This window comes from Schistocerca americana, chromosome 4, assembly GCF_021461395.2.
Source record: "Schistocerca americana isolate TAMUIC-IGC-003095 chromosome 4, iqSchAmer2.1, whole genome shotgun sequence".
NCBI classification, from domain to species: Eukaryota; Metazoa; Arthropoda; class Insecta; order Orthoptera; family Acrididae; genus Schistocerca; species Schistocerca americana.
The window spans coordinates 372,461,929-372,479,751 of NC_060122.1; the positions used below are offsets into that span (position 1 = coordinate 372,461,929).

Here is a 17,823-nt window from a genome sequence, read left to right on the forward strand (position 1 = left end):
AATGGCAACTATGTAGAAAAGTAGTATTTAAGTGTGGCTTTCATCTGTATATAATAAAAAAAATTTCCAATACTTTATTTATTTTTAATTCCGAAACGTAATGTACTTTGTGGATAGCCCTCGTATTTATTCTTTAATGAAATTTGTCATTAAAAATATATCACTTTTTCAAACCAACAGCTAAATTCATGGAATCAATACTAGAAATAAGAATAATCTTCACAAGGATTTGAAGTCACTTAGTCTTGTACAAAAAGGTGTGCATTATTCAGGAACACACATTTTCAATAACTTACCAGCAGCCATAAGAAGCTTAACAGCCAATGAAATTCAGTTTAAGAGAAGCCTAAAGGATTTGTTTGTGACCAACTCCTTCTACTCCATTGATGAATTTCTCAGTAGAACCAACTGATTTGTGTGTGTGTGTGTGTGTGTGTGTGTGTGTGTGTGTGTGTGTGTGTGTGTGTGTGTGTGTGTGTAAAAGAACAGTCTAACTTCTGCACCATTTCAGTGCAGTAATGTGGTCGTTGTAAATAAGTATTATAGTAGTTTTATGACATATTTATTACCTTATAAATAAATAAAAAGCTTTCTTTAATTTAAATTCAGTGCATTAGTATTTGTAAAATGATTCTTTTATATAGTGTTCATTAAAAAATGACAATCATTCCACTTCACACCTGTGGAATGGTACATTAGCTTATTTGTTTGAGTTGTAAATATTTGTCATGTATTGTTGTTTTTCTGACATGTTCTACATCCTGGCGGACCTCCTCACTACGGATCAATTGGAATGACAGTAAATCTAATCTAATCATGATGGTTGGGCACCACTCTGTATTCATCTGCGAAACGTCTTTTTTGGTGATGTCAGCTATTTAAATTTCACTTGTATATGAGCAACATGATAGATCATGAGAGGTGGTTAGGAACACAAAGAACGTATCCTACGAACTAAAGCGCCTATGAAAAATACTAAAAGCAAACGCCTGAAAATAGACTTTCCGTACCACCATGAAGAGTGTCTCCAAAACGAACATGTCGAGACGTGAGGCGATATTTGCATTCAAGCTATTTTGTGTAAGAGGATCCATAGAAGATAAAGCTCAAGTTACAAAGGACTTAATAATCATCTGGGGTTCAAAATCTATAAAAGAAAGTTTAGCAGAGCGAGTCATATATGTGCGTAAAATTTGTCGAGTGTCGTGTCATGCAAGCAAGCACCGTTAGGAACAAGAAATGATACACTGTACCGAGAAGTCACACGCAGAATAACAAAATATCCAAAATGGTCAGATTATATCGATATTTGATTAAAATTATCGTCATACAAATGACTTTTGTGATACTGCATAATAAAGCTATAATCCGGTAAACTGAAATATGGTGGATAGTAAATGCGTGCGTGAGGATCCAGCCATCGCGAAATGGAACTGTCAGTAGGAACGTTTTCGAAAACTGTGGCTAACAATGATGATTATATTAGAGACCAGTGACGTCACGGCCAGTGACACAGTAGTCAGTAGTCACCTCTTGAAAGGCTGGGAAAGGCTCCTTCATGGTCTCGTGTAGTCTAAAAAAGTTGGAGACCGGGGATGATTTCATTAAATTATTCATTCTTGCTGATTCAGTCTGTTACGATATACCCTCAATTTTCTTGTAAACAGGAGTCTAATGCATTACAGTAGTCTTCATGGTTCACTGGAAATAGTTGTTGGCACTGTAGATACGAGATATGTACCGTGTAGTATATAAACAACTCACAACCTCAATTGCTTCCAGCAGAGCCAATGCACCGTCCCTAATGGGCCGAAGTCAACAGGACGTGACGTTCTATCCTATCACCTGACAAAGCCTCTTGAAGTCCAGACCAAAGTAACAGCATCCTTGTGTTTACACTGAGGAGAGTCAGAAATAAATAGAACAGCGCATGTTCCAGTAATCGTAAAGTCGAACATTTTCATGAGCGTCTGTCATCTCATGGTACAATATTGTTGAGGCTTTCGCGGGAAAGTCGCCCGCATTCTGAAGAAACACCGGGTCGGAACTGTGTTTTGTCCTCCAAATAAAACTCGTGCACTGGTGGGGAGCGCCAAAGATGACCTCGGTTTGAGGAAGGCCGGCGTGTACCAGATTCCGTGTCAATGTGGCAAGTCGTATATTGGTCAGACGATGCGTACCGTCGAGGATCGATGCCGTGAACACCAGAGGCACACTCGACTGATGTATCCGAGCAAGTCGGCGGTCCCTGAACATTGTTTGTCGGAAAATCGCGCTATGGAGTATGAACGCACGAGGATTCTGGTACAGACGTCGAGATACTGGGACAGCGTTGTTAGAGAGGCCATCGAAATTCGCACCAATGACGACCTCATAAACCGTGACTGTGGCTATAATCTTAGCAAGGCTTGGGAACCAGCGATCGGGTTAATCAAGAGTAAATCGAGCAAACGTAGAGTTGTGACGACCACGGCGGACAGAGCCATCACTCCGACGTCATCTCAGACGCCGTCGCAATCTGTTCCACCCCGCGACCGCGATCGCGGGGCGCGGACGGCGGAGGGAGCGCGCCGCGGGCGGAGGGTATTTAAATCTGCCGCCGCCGCGACCGAACCCAGTTCCCTCTGAGCAGCCATAGCGTACGGATCTCCGTGCCGGCACGTTCACAGGAGCTCAGTCCGTCAGTTCACCTGATGATGGCGACACGTATGATCGCCGAAATATTGTGCCCGTTGGACACTATAGACCGGCAGCATACCCGTGGATATTTTGATTATCAAATACGCCGGGAGAAACTCAAGAATCACATTTCTTGACATATTACTTGATGGCTTCTGTCTTGGTTTCTTCGACCGACGTTTGACGGTTTTTCTGACTTTTCACCAGTACGCGTGGTACTGTCAGAACTTCATCTCCGTTGCTGGTGGTGTGAACCAATTCACAACCGTGGCAGTAGCTCCAACAAAAAAAAAAAGAGGAAATTCTCAAGGTGAAACGATTCGGGATTCTCGTGCTGTAGCGAACGGTGTTGAGGGCTTTCCGACGGTGGGCTTTGCGATCCATGACAGCGTGCTGTTTCCGGCCAAAAATATTTTAACCGTGGGATATCCGACCGTCAAAGGAAGCCGTAACAATGAGGGAGCCTCGCCGACCGCTTTGTAAAGGATCCCTTCACATTTTATGCAGGGTCAGTTGTGCTCTCGTGTATCCAAAGAAATTGGAGACTAGCACATAGGCATGTTTAATTTTTAGATTTTTTCTCCCTAGAACAATTAACTTATCACTTAATGTTTTGTAAGAAATCCAGAGATTTTAATCATCTTCAGTCCTCCCGAATCGTTATTCAGCGTCCATAAATTACCTTTACATCTTGAGACATCATATCTTCAAAACTATACTAGATTATAAAAAATGGTTTTCAACATGCCATAACTCAATCTTGTTTCGTAATTCATAAAAATCAATGTGTGAACGCTTAGTGGCACAGATAATGTTCAGTCGGAATTCGATTTCTCACCACGTACGATTAAAGATCTCCACGATCACATGTTCAAATGCATTGCGAATGCGTGCCTTCATCCTGTATGTAACCTTGGCTTGGTACACCACATTATTAACAAAACCCACAGGAAGTCTAGTGGTGTGTGGTGACCGTCTGAACCAGGCCACACACTGAGCTTTCTCCTGTGGCGTCTACGTTTCATCAGGTTTCTACATCTACACGGATACTCTGCAAATCACATTCGTACGGCTGAGGGTTCATCGAACCACCTACAATTCTCTATTACTCTAATGTCGTATAACGTGCGGAAAGAATGAACACCTATATCTTTCTGTACGAGCTCTGATTTCTCTTATTTTATCATGGTTATCGTTTCTCCCTGTGTAGGTCGGCGTCAACAAAACATTTCCGCATTCGGAGGAGGAAGTTGGTTGGTGGTAGGAATTTTCTTGAGAAGATTGCTCAGCAACGAAAAATGCCTTTGTTTTAATGATGTCCATCCCAAATCATGTGCCATTTCAGAGACACACTGTCCCCTATTTCACGATAATACAAAACGTGTTGCCTTCTTTTAACTTTTTCGATGTGCTCCGTCAATCCTATCTCGTAGGACGACGGACAAGTGTAGTGTAGAGTATCTCCTTAGTACGTCTGTTAAATTTTCTCCAAGTGTCCTGCCAATAAAACGCAGCCTTTGGTTAGCCCTCTCAACAACATTTTCTGTGTGTTCCTACCAATTTACGTTGTTCGTAATTGTAATTCCTAGATATTTAATTGAATTTACGGCCTTCACATTTGACTGATTCATCGTGTAACCGAAGTTTAACGAATTCTTTTTAGCACTCATGTCGATGACCTCACACTTTTCGTTATTTAGTGTGAATTTCCAATTTTCGTACCATTGGATATCTTTTCTAAATACTTTTTCAATTTGTTTTGATCCTCTGCCGGCCACGGTGGCCATGCGGTTCTGATGACCTCACTAGTCGATAAACGACAGCGTCATCTGCAAACAGCCCGTAACTGCTGCACAGATTGTCTTCCAAATCGTTTATATAGATAAGGAACAGCAAAGGACCTGTAACACTACCTTGGGGAACGCCAGAAATAACTTCTGTTTTACTCGATCACTATCCGTCAATTACTCCGAACTGTGACCTCTGACAGGAAATCACGAATCCAGGCACATAGTTGAGACGATATTCCATAAGCATGCAATTTCACTACGAGACGCTTGTGTGTGGTACAGTGTCAAAAGCCTTCCGAAAATCCAGACATACGGAATCAATCTGAAATCGCTTACCAATAGCACTGAACACTTCATGCGAGTAAAGAGCTAGTTGCGTTTCGCAAGAGCGAGGTTTTCCAAATCCGTGTCGACTGTGTGTCAGTAGAGCGTTTTCTTCGAGGTAATTCATAATTTTTGAACACAATATATGTTCCAAAATCCTGCTGCGTATCGTCGTTAATGATATGGGCCTGTAATTTAGTGGATTACTCCTACTACCTCCCTTGAATACTGGTGTGACCTGTGCAACTTTCCAGTCTTCGGGTACGGATCTTTCTTCGAGCGAACGGTTGTATATGATTATTAAGTATGGAGCTATTGCCTCAACATACTCTGAAAGGAACCTAATTGGTATACAGTCTTTTATTGAGTGATTTAAGTTGCTTCACTACTCCGAGCATATCTACTTCTACATTACTCACGTTGGCAGCTGTTCTTGATTCAAATTCTGGAATATTTACTTCGTCTTCTTTTGTAAAGGCATTTCGGACGCCTGTGTTCAGTAACTCGGCTTTGGCAGCACTGTCTTCGATAGTACTTACATTGCTATCGCGGAGAGAAAATATTGGCTTGCCGCTAGCATACTTCACATGCGACCAGAATCTCTTTGGATTTTCTGCCAGGTTTCGATGCAATGTTTAGTTGTGGAAACTATTTTAAGTATTTCGCATTGAAGTCCACGCTAAATTTCGAGCTTCTGTAAAAGATCGCCAATCTTGGAGATTTTGCATCTTTTTAAATTTGGTGTGTTTTTTCGTTATTTTTGAAAGTGTTCTGGCCCGTTTTGTGTACCAAGGAGGATCAGCTCAGTTGTTTGTTAATTTATTTGGTACAAATCTCTCAATTGCTGCCCATTCTATTTCTTTGAATTCATACCATATCTTGTGTACACTTACATCGTTAATTTGGAAGGAGTGGAGATTGTCTCTCACGAAAGAGTCAAGTGAACTTTTATTCGCTTTTTTGAATATGCATATTTTTCGTATACTTTTGGAGGATTTGGGGGTTACAATATTCAATTTCGCTACGACAACCCTGTGTTCTCTAATATCTGTATCCGTTTTGATGCTAGTTATTAACTCAGGATTATTTGCTGCTGAGAGGTCAAGTGTGTTTTCGCAACCTTTCACTGTTCGCGCGAGCTCGTGAACTAACTGCTCGAAATAATTTTCAAAGAATGCGTTTAGCACAGTTTCGGGTGACGTTTTATGCATTACTTCCGGAATTAAACATGTATTTTCGCCAACATATGGAGGGTAAATTAAAATCACCACTAACTATAATTAAGTACAATTTTGCGTCACCTAAAAGATAAGAAAAAAATGCGTTACCTTTTCACACGTTGAAAACCACTTGTTAATATCCAGCATAGTTTTAAAGTTATTACAGTCTTAATTTGTGAAGATAATTTATGGACACCCTGCATATCGTTACAATATATTTCAACCTCTTGTCAATATCTACAAATATTTTTCTTTCTTTGAAGAGACAGGCCAATGGAAAGTTTTTTAAATGCATCTTTACTGCTTGCTCCTTCAGCTTATCAGGGAGCATTTGTTCGAATGTTTTTGGTGTATTTAAGAATTCAGTTTTCTGTGCCACCCTTCAACAGCACTCCTGGCTCTGTATCACTGATTAAAATATTCCGGCTTAAATTAGTATACTAGGTTTCTGCATCTATTCCTTGACCACACAGTCTGCAAATTTCATGGCCCTTCTTCGTCCGGATATTTCTTCCATTGCCACCACCTACGCTTCATCAACACTGTTTGGTGGAAAATGTACCATTGCTGCAAACAAGCATCAAAACATTCAGACGTCTTCTCTAACCCTGTATTCCTAGATTAATTCCAGTTCTTTTATTTTATTCCACAGACATTGGTTGAAATGAAAATTGCTTCTTGCGAACACTCTTTTCATAGCTTTAATTATGGCCGTTTCGAAGTATGGCACCACAGTTTTTCGATGACTACACATGCATCTTAGATTTCCGTTTGACTGGTGAAATCCTCCCTGTTTAAGGTACGTGATCATTCAGATTTGGCATGTAATAAATTCTTGGAGGCGTCATTGCAAACAAATTTATTTATTGCGAAGCGTTTCGACACATCATCTTCAGAAAACTGTGGCAATAAGACATTGCTATAGTTTTCTTAAGATCATGTATCGAAACAAATCAAAAGAAATAAATTTGAGTCAAAGGCATCTCCAAGAATTCATTAGATGCCAAATCTCACTTTTCAATCCAGAAAGTCTTTCACATACATTTAGACTTTTGTCTGGGAGAAAAGCAAATAAAACAGAAAATGCCTTCGTATCTTCTTCTGTGTTTACGACGTCACTGTACGGTGGACATTTGTTTGAACTGTTTCGAGTGACTGAAATCTTCAGCCCATAACAGACCCATTGTACGCAGGATTTCCTCCATTTCTTCACAACAGAACACCAGGATTATTACGTCAGGAACAGACCCATTGTCAGGTTATAAAATGCAAATACCTTCAGTTAATTTTGAAACGTCTTCGCCCAGTTACATCTCCGAACTAGCGCCAGGGTTGTGTGTTGTCCCATGTGCTTCTCTTCTTGGATTACAATGCAGTCTTTGAGTCCTCATAATTTTGGCGATGTTTGTGACGAAATCTAAACTTTGATCTTTCAAACCTTGAAATTTCTCTTTAAAAGTTTCGAAAACACACACACCCAGGCGTGGTCACTCTTCCTGCAGTTATGAATTAGTTTCTTAATCTGCACATCTGCACTTCTGCTTCGTCAGGTGAATAACGATGCTACTGTTAAGCCATGATTCTGCCATTTGCAATTACAAGGCCAAGACACCTACCCGTTTTGAATTCACACACGATCAGGATACTCATAGCATTTTGTGTCCGCCCCAGTAGCTGAGTGGTCAGCGTGACGGATTGCCGTCCTCTGGGCCCGGGTTCGATTCCCGGCTGGGTCGGAGATTTTCTCCGCTCAGGGACTGGGTGTTGTGTTCATCATCATTTCATCCCCATCCGGCGTGCAGGTCGCCCAATGTGGCGCCGAATGAAATAAGACCCGCGCTATGGCGGCCGGACCTGCCCCGCGAGGGGCCTCCCGGCCAATGACGCCAAACGCTCATTTCCATTTCCATAGCATTTTGTGTGCAACCGATAGCGATGACCAACTAGACAAGCCAGAGCTTCCGTCTCGTTGTTGGAGTTACTTTCGCTATAGAACTCGAGTAGCTTACGTCTACGAAATTATACGGAAACGAGGTCTGCCGGTGAGGACACTGCCTGACTTAAGTCCACCTCACACGGAGCAAGATTCGCTGTAAGTTTTTTCTGCTGGCTCGCGTGACGGCTACCTTACGGGCTCCGTCGTCTGCTAGCGGGCTACCTTGTTGGGAACCTTGTAAGATTTCCAGGATAGGTCCGGTGCTATTTTTATTGTAAGGTTCCCTGCGTGCTACCTGCGTTGGCCAATCATGAGACGTTTCGTTTGTGACGTCAGACGCGGAAAGCTTGGGCGGGAAGCCTTTGTTGATAATCGCTTTTCTGCTGTTGTGAGGTGCGGTAGGAAGTTCTTATAATTATTAAGTAATGGCACCGCAGTGGTCCAAAGAAGCGATTGAAGCATTGGTATGTACTTATAGGGAAGAACAGTGTCTGTACGTCGTGAAAAGCGCAAACTATTATAATAAACAATTGCGTGCAGAAGCACTCGAAAGAGTTGCAAGTGCCGTGTGCCTTGTTCGACCATATACGACGAGCAAGGAGTGCTATAGCAAAATGCACAATTTACGTACTCAATTTAAAGTGGAGTACGTCGTAATTGCCTGACGCATCACCGTGTCTTTCTTCTGAATCAGAGGCGCAACCATACAAAGCAGTTCTTCAAATACCAATACATCCATTCGTATAAAATTTGCAAAGGAGGTACGATCTTCCATCCTACAAAATAAAGTCGTATATAAGAGTCATTATTGGTATATTTATAAAGTCAAACAGTAATGAAATGGTGATACTTTCCAAACAAAAGTAGGTGTTATGCGAACTAACTTCAACTCCTTATGAAGCATGGAGAGCACACCTTCTCCAGCGTTTCTCCTCTTAATCCAATTTTTCGTCCATTCTTTCTTTCTTTCTTCTCTCATTAGCATGCATTTCTGCATCATTTAGCACCAAAACAGCTAATAACGCCAGTTTGCTCCGAACATCTATACCTGAAGCAGCCATCTTCGTTCGATACAACATGCAGCCGATCACAACACAACTAGCTGCCGATCTGGCACCGTGGGAGAGCTTCGGCATGGAAGATAGCCGGCTCCTTTCCCTGCAAGCCGACAGGCATGCATGCCATCTCGCAAACTTGCGGCGAACCTTGCTCCGTGTGAGACGGGCTTTACGGTGACAACTCGTCCGCTGCTTGTGGACGACTGGCGTAAATCAGCAGTGGGAGGGGAGGCTATGGTCTGAAAATCCACACTGCAAAATTGAATGGCCGAAAGTCCTGTGGAACCTACGGCACCTGAAAAGGGTCGGAAACATCACGGTGGACAGCCCACGTAGACAAACCACAAAGCTAATGACCAGGGCAAAGCCGTCAGACGCTGGCGCGCAGGTACATACAATCTGCGGTCGCGAGCTTGGCTCCAGCCCACCGTCAGCAATGAAATGTGAAGCTTTGAAAATGCGTCACTCATGCTGGTGGAACATCAGAAAATCTACTCAGTGTTATTACGTTTGAACCTATTTAGAATGTAACGTATGTCAACGTCTCGTCTAAATAAGCCGCTGGCCGTGTGAAGTAAGGTGCTTCTTTCTTCCGCAAATGTCTGACTTATGTGTGGACCTGTTAACATTTTGTTCATTCTGAGGACGACGCAGCATACTGCTTGAGGAAGAGACCAACCTGTGTCAACAAATGAAGGCAGCAATTCTGGAGCACAGCAGCAAAAGGAAAAATAGTGTATTTTCTTCCAAAATTTGGCTGCTTAGCTGAAGGCGCTTGCAGCCCTTCATCCAGACAGCTGTTCGCTAAAAGACTGGACATAAACCATGTCCCAGCTATGTGGAACCCGTAAACCAAATATGAAGGAAGACATTTCAGTGTCTAGAGGATATTGTATTAGAATGTAAAGTAGTGGAATTTAATAAACAGGTCTAGAACTGATCCAGGAATCATTACCAACACGAGGAGTGCGCTGCATGAGTATTTCCGCTCTCACGTGCTTCTAAATCGTTGCAGCGAGAACTACTTATGGAATGTTGTGGAGCTGCTATACCATGGATACTGGGCGGTTTCAGCAGGTGTGAGCTATGGGCGTGTCCTGGTGTGCTGCATTAAAAAACGCTGGACACCGGCCACATCAATCATATACATAGTCTGGTCAAAAGTATCCGGACACCTATTAGATGAGATAAATATGGGATGTGTCCACCCTTGGTCTTTATGACTACAGGAACATTATTGGAGACACATTTAATGAAGTGTCTGAATGTCTGTGAAGGACTGGCAGAGCGTTCCACCCTCAAGAGCCGAGACCACAGAAGGTAGTGACTGGGCACGGGGGGCTGGAGAAAAGTCAATCTTCTAACTCATCCCAAAGGGGTTCCATTGGATTTGGGTCAGAGCAGGCCAGTCTAGTTCAGCAATGTTGTTGTTCATAAACTATTGCCTCACAGATGCTGATTCATGTTAGGGTGCGTTGTCATGCTGATATATCTCAGAAGTGTCCCTCTACTGCAAGTAGTACACATTTCTGTAAAATGACTTCATTCCTTTCCGTATTCGGCGTTTCCTTAAACGTAATAAGGCGACTACAGCCCAGTCACGAAAATCACCACCTTACTGTCACCCGGCCTTCTTCTACTTCACTGTTGGCACTACACATGATGGCAGTAACGTTCTCCAGGCATTCGACAAATCCAGGCCCTTCGGTTGGATTTACATACGGTATAGCACGATGCACCACTCCAAATCGCTAGTTTACCCTCATCTACTGTCCATTGGTGTAGTCTTTGCACCACTTGAAGCGTCGCTTAGCATCGTGTACAGTAATGCGTGGCTTATGAGCAGCTGATCGACCGTTGTATACCACCCTTTTTAACTCCCTCCGCGCAGTCGTTACACTAGCTGGCCTGCTTGTAGCACGCTGAAATTCGCGAGTGATGCCTTCAACTGATTTCATGCGACTTTCACAATCGTCCTCCGCAATTATCGACGATCCCTGTTCGTCAGTAAAAGAGGGCTGCCGTCTTTGTTTAGCCCTGGTTGCTTCTTCGTGTTTCTACTTAAGTCACATCACCAACAGTCTGTTCGGACAGCTTTAGAAGAGTTGAAATGTCGCTGACCTGTTACCAGGTTACATCAAAAGTCACTGAGCTCTCGTGACCGACCAGTTCTGTTGTTTCTGTTTCTCTGATGAAAAAGCAAGACTCGAATTCCCGCCCCCTTTTACGCTGGCGAGTCAGTCTCTCGTGACATCTAGAGGACAGTTCCGCATTACGTGGAGGCATCCGGGTATGTTTGATGAGGTGGTGTACGTAACAGGATGAACGTTATCCCATCTTCAGATAGTTTTGTGTCTGTCTGTCTCCTGCGTTCTACTTTGCGTGTGCCAGAGCGAACGCAACCACTAGAGTGGGGTGGAAAAAAAAGGCTGGTAAAGACTATACGTTTGTTTCTGTTTTAAAGCAGCAGGACGGTGGTCGTTTGGTTCTAGTATTAGCATATGAATGTCATCCTTTATTTACTTTAATTAATGTCATTATTTTCCTGCATTCATAAATTCTATGTAATTGAGTGTTAAGTATCAGAAGTACTTTTTCATACGAAGTTTAAGGAAGATGGAAACTATTTCGGACCATGAGTTTACTTACTGAGAATAGGAGGGAATGTATTCTGGATGAGCCAAGAAAGTTCGGGAAACGCCAGAAAAAGACGCTTAGAAATGTTCGGTCTACAGTAACGGTCAACGACGTAGAAGTTTTCTATGTAAAATATGTAAGTGTAACAATAAGTAAATATTGTTTAATGTGGCTGTTTTTTAATAGTGTTTATCTGACAAATTAAGAATTTGATGTTTATTGGTTGAAGTCTACTTCTGTGTAACCTAAGTCATTGTTCTTACGATCTCCACAATATGGCAAACTATCTAACAGCACATACTTCGAACCTTTCTTGTCGTCGACCTGTCAATCCTCACCTGATAGTAAAATAATAATTATTATTGAGGTGATAACGTTGAAGAACAGATTAAATGCAGTTTATCCTGTACACCTTTCAAATAAATTTATTTGAAGATCATAAAGTGGCAGTGCGTTTTTACACTACCCGTCTGCCAGCTTTTCTGTTGTTGAAGCTGTTCTTGTAGACACCAGAATGGCATAAAAACTGTATAAACAGTTTTTCACCGTGTTATGTTCCGAACAGTTTGTTTGCTGTGGTGTGAAAAGTATATACTGCTGCAGGTAGAATAACTGCTTTAATAGCAGAAAGGCAAGCACTTATATGGTGTCACAAACACACTACTACTTGATGCTTCAAGTTAACTCATGTGAAGGTATAATGTAAAATATAAATTGTATTTACGTCGCTGCGCACAGATGTCAAAAACCATACGCAGGGCCTGTAGAAAGTAAGCTACACAAATAGTGCCATGCAGAGACCATTGCTCAAAAACAGTGGGGCACTGCCAGAAGAGTCTGATGCAGTGCGTTTAACAGGTGCAACACAACGTGCGATGCATTTTCGCGGCAATTGGAAATGTACTGCAAAGTTGAACTACACTGAGAGGTACGATTCTTGTGGACAAAACGTCGAAATTCTACACACATTCACCGTGGTTTTCTGACTATATGAATCGAATGTCGTGTTGCGGCCAATCGTACTGAAACGGTGCCAACGATTTGACCATGACCGCGAAGAAGTGGTGCCGATCTGGTAGTCCACATCTTGCGCCAAGCGATTTCCATCTTCTCGGCAAGCTGGAAGAACATCTAGGGGAGAAAGATTTTCCAACGATGAGGACGTTCAGACAACGGTTCTCTTTTGGCTCCGTGACCAGTGAGCGGGTTTGTATTATCGAGAAACTGAAAGATTGTTACAACGTTCCGATTGTCGTTTCAAGAGCCTTCGTGACTATATTGATAAACAGTGTCGTGCATCTGTCAATTGGAAGTGTTGTACAGCCCTCAAAAAGATTAGTAAGGTGCAACTTAAGTTTTGAATTTCCCTCGTACTTTCTGCGAGCATTTTTTCTTCTTTGTTTTGTTAGTCACCTTACGCTTAGCAGTAGAGGGAGTCCTATTCTGCCATCAGCATTGTCCCTCCTTCCGTACTTTGCACATCGTCTACTTACTAAATCGTAACATTTTGCAAGCTGTGTGTTTAAGAAATGGCTTCGCGGAACCACAAAAGCTGTTGTACTGAATATTTTTTAGACAACTAATTTGTCAAGCGAACGCAGTCGTGGATTGAAACTACAAGTAAAGGAAGGTTCTTCGGCATCAAATACATAATTTTTTTTCAGTTGTTGCTTACGTACATCTGTTACACTGCTGTAAAACGTAAAAGACAAGACGCAAATGTGCTGAGACTGAAAAACAGTTATGTATTTCACAAGGAATCTTCATAAAACTTGGCGGCATTAACCCGTGATTTGAAAGTGCACTCCAAGACAAAAAAAGACGCACTACGAGGGCGAATTGGTCACAAACTTATATTCATAGGGCATCGACGGAAAAGGCAAAATAGTAAAGTTTGGCGCAGTTCCATCACCCAGCTGGCAAGGATATATCGGTACCAGAGCACAGCCTTTTTTGAGAATTTCGTTGTTTCAGTTGGACAGTAACTACGCCTCGCAGACGGGCACGTGAGCAATATACGCATATGTCAGCATATCAAAGAGGAGGTGTAGTTGGGCTCAAAGAAGCTGGTTGGAATAATCGGCCAATCGCTCGACATTTGAATAGTAATAATGCTACTATTAGACGATGTTGGCAGGAATGGGTCAACCATGGCCGAACACAACGCAAGAAAGAAGCGGTCGACCTACAGAGATGACAGAACGAGAAGACCAAGCAATCGTCAAAGGCTCAGAGCCCAGGATTGATCATCGTCGATCCTACGTGCAACACGACCGTGGCTCACAGTAATAGGGCTGAGCTGGTGGAATCCATTGCACTGGCCACCATTGTTCTCTGCACACCAACAAGCCCGTTTGCAGCAATGTCAGGCACAATTGGTCTGGATGCTCACTGACTGTAGTAAAATTGTCTTCTGTGATGAGTTCTGTTTCGACTTGAGCCCTATGACCAGTGAAGACGTGCCTGGAGACGCCCTGGACAGCGGTGGGATACCAACCCGTCGCCCGGCATACGGCCCCTACAACCAGGAGTGATGGTCTGTGCTGCCATTTCTTTTCATAGTAAGACCCCTTTAGTTGTAATTCGCGGCACCCTTACATCACATCGGTACGACGATGGTATTCTACGGAAGGTTTTGTTGTTCATGTCAAGCCATCCTGCGCGTAAATTTCAGCACAGTGATGCCTGCCCATACTCGGTGACACGGTGAGAGTTTCTACTGTTTGTCTTCATGCTTGCCACATCCTACCTTGGTCAGCAAGGTCGCCGGATCTCTCCTTGATTGAGAACGTCTGGAGCGTTATGGACAGGATCCCTCAACCAGCTTGGGATTTTGACATATTACGTACCAGTTGGATACAATGTGACACGACATCCGTCAGAACACCACCAAACAACTCTATCAATCGTCGACAACTAGAATAGCTGCTTGCATAAAGACCAGAGATGACCTGTCCAGCTTGCATAGCACTTTCCCTGGAATGAATCATCCAAGTCATCTAAAAATGTAAACATTTGTTTGTGTGTAAATCTGCATCAACATCCGTCCCGTTCGGATCATTTCTTCGCGATGCGCTTTTTTCTCTCTTTAGAGCGTAGTTACTTGACTGGAAATATTCTTAACGACTTTTGAGGGTCCAACGATGCCGTTCTTCAACTTAATAGTAATTACAGTTCAAACATTTAGTCTGTTGACAGGTACTGCACAATGTCGCTACAATGAACCTTGGTGTTTCGCAGGGATCCAACGAAAGACAAGAGTGAGGAGCTGGAAAGCGTAGTGTGGCCGAGAGCCGAGGGCAGACACTTCACATACCAGCTGATAGACAAGAAGTGGCGGTCAGTGGACGGGGGCCTGCACCCGGAGCGCATGGCGTTCTGGGAGGGCATCCTGGCGCCTCTGAGAGAGGAGGAGAGCGAGAGGGCCAGCCGGGAGAGGGCGCAGCAGGAGCAAGAGTGGGAAGAGAGCCACCGGCACGAGGCCGCCGCAGGCGAGCCCATCAGGGACGAGCTCTGACTCTCGCAAAGGATTGATGTCACTGGATATTGTTTGTAATAAAACGTTTCTTGTAACAAAGGTTACGTTTTACTTGCTCACCTAATGTTATATTCCTAGGGAACAGATTTGTCTCATTCCAAAAGACTCGACTCCCACGAATTTAGCAACTTTTATCTGCACAACAACCGAATTTCGTAACTTGCTTAAAACTGCGGTTCCACCAGTACACGACTCCACAACCGGGAGAAGACTAATTTTCTCTTAACCCCCTTGACCACTAGCAGCAACAGATCAGTAAAACATACTGAGAGTGTAGCAATATTTAGAGAAACTGTACTACGGTTTGAGTCAAATTGTTTTGGAAAAGTAAAGAGATACTTTTAAGCCAACGATAACATATAAGCTATGTACGAAACGCACTTTAGTAAATGTGGTCTGTGTCTTTCATGATTTTACCAAAGCAAAATATCTTCCAGATGAAAATAATTTTTCTACTTTTTGGTATGGAATCGGCATACACTGTGAAGCTGAATGAAAGGATCTGTGTGCAGTCGTCCACACCAAAGTCGGCAACGTGCATCGATAGCACAGACATAATCGAAGACTCGCTGAAATCAGTAAAGACCAGTGGGAGACATTCTAGAAGACATGTCCTGCCTCACAGCATGGCGGAAACCTCATGCTGAGGTCAACATAGTGGAGGGCAAGCAAGAGCTGCGCCCAGTTAGACACCTCAGCTAAAGAAGTCAATGTTACTGTATAGGCCCAACGAGTAGTTAGTTTCAGATGAACTTCTACTATGTAAATGATGAACATTGTAGCTCAAGAGAACAGTTTGTTGCTTAGTGCATCAAGTGGTGCCTGCATAGGCAATGACAGTTGTAAATTATCCAGCAATCCTATGGAAAAGAACTGTGTGAACTAATACAGGATGGGGAAAATAAGTGGTCAAGACAAGTGGATACGATTGGATGCGAATGTATGCATCACTTAGCACGCACACCACTTGTACGGTCGCCATATGATCCACACAGGTTCAGTGTGCAGTATGGGCTGTCAGTCTGAATGGAGCAGAGCAAAGAGGACGATGGTACTCTCAATGTTGCCGAAAGTTATGTGACAACAAAGACGTGTAAACGCTGTGGTCAGTTAGTTACAGAGAAGTTTAATGGTGTCAAAGTGCTGGCAAAAAGTGTCATGCAATGCTTAGTCCGAAAATGGGGTCAGTATAGATCTGTTTTGAACAAGTGAAAAAACTTGCTGACTAGGGCCCAAAAATATCAAGAGATGAATGGTGGTCACTTCAACATCAGCTATAGTCAGTGTGTTTCTTTGTAACTCTGTTCTCTGGGCTATTTCTGTTTGCCCCATTACATATTTAATGTGATGAAGCTGTTATTTGTTCTCTCAGAACAAAGAACTAACAGTTATTACCAGACAAACATAGTGGTAGTGGAGCAAAGAGAGCATCGCCACTCTCCATTGTTGCCAGATTTATTAAATATGGCTGATCCAAGATGGCGGCGATATATATGGCAATATCACAATGACCTCATGGGGGAAGTTCAGATTTTGGCGGGAAGATAGCCCAATTGACCTATCTCCACTAACCGAATCCCCTCCTCCCCTCCCCCCTCCCCCTCCCCCCTCCCCCCAAAAATGCCTGGAAGTCCAAATTCCATCAGGACAAAGCAACACACCAAGGCTACCTCCACTAACCTAAGAAAATGGCGGGAAAATAGGCCACTTGGGCTATCTCCACTAACCTAAGTCATCCAACTGCCACCTCTTCCTAGGAATTGGTAGGAAAAGAACTCAGATTGTGCTGGATACGATGGACATAAGTATTTTGCATGCAGTGTTTAAATAAACAATCTGAGGCAGTAGCTCAGTCCAATGTCTTCATCATGGCGTCCAGAGTCCAACTGACCAAGTACACAGTACTGCCACCAGAGTGCACTTTCATACCTTGGCGGTCTGGAGGAAAAATGGTGGGGAATGATCAGCCTGTGCTGGTCTGCTGGAGAGAGGAAGTAGTGTACTTTATTTCGCAACAATTTATTTAGTGACGAATTTCATGTAGTTTATTTATCACACTGATACAAAACGCACGCTATGACATGCTTGGAGTCGCAATTCACAGCCTACAGAACTGCAAACTACTCGTGAATCACTGAAGTAGTGCAGTGCACTGATGTTCAGACACGAAAACAACTCATAAACTGTCGAAATAATGAATTGCACAAGCTGCACGACCGTTTACAAAATAAAGCGCCAGACACGAAAAAAACTCGTAAATCACCAAAATAATGCATATATAACACTCTGCCAACACGCTCACAACGCTTAAACAGCCGAAAATAATGCATTGCACAAAGAGTACATGTAAAAAACGCTTATGAATTAGTCAGCTGTGATGTATCAGCAAACTTCTCCCCTACAGAACTCCAAGGCGCATACGCTGGTCCCATAGGCTAGACGCCCCTGGGACGCGTGTTTACCATTGCTGGTGTGATACCTAGGGATACTGATGTCACAGGTTGCGCAATAGAAATATGTTCCGGACTAACATACACTGCTTTCTCCCTAACAGGACATTTGAGCTGCATCTAGCCATGCATGCGTGTTTACCTCCACAACGTGGCTGACACATTGCCACCAAATTTCCAGATGGCGACTC

At 43.1% G+C, this 17,823-nt stretch overlaps 1 protein-coding gene across 1 annotated transcript in view; it reads left to right on the top strand.

The window, feature by feature from the left end:
* The window catches only part of LOC124613890 (venom carboxylesterase-6-like), a 163,667-nt gene extending 148,446 nt beyond the window's left edge, over window positions 1-15,221 (top strand). Inside the window, exon 10 of the mRNA XM_047142628.1 lies at window positions 14,885-15,221. Within this exon, the coding sequence (XP_046998584.1) occupies window positions 14,885-15,161 (277 nt within the window). The 3' untranslated portion in view covers window positions 15,162-15,221. The remainder of the gene's footprint in view (window positions 1-14,884) is intronic.
* Window positions 15,222-17,823: the final 2,602 nt, after the last annotated feature.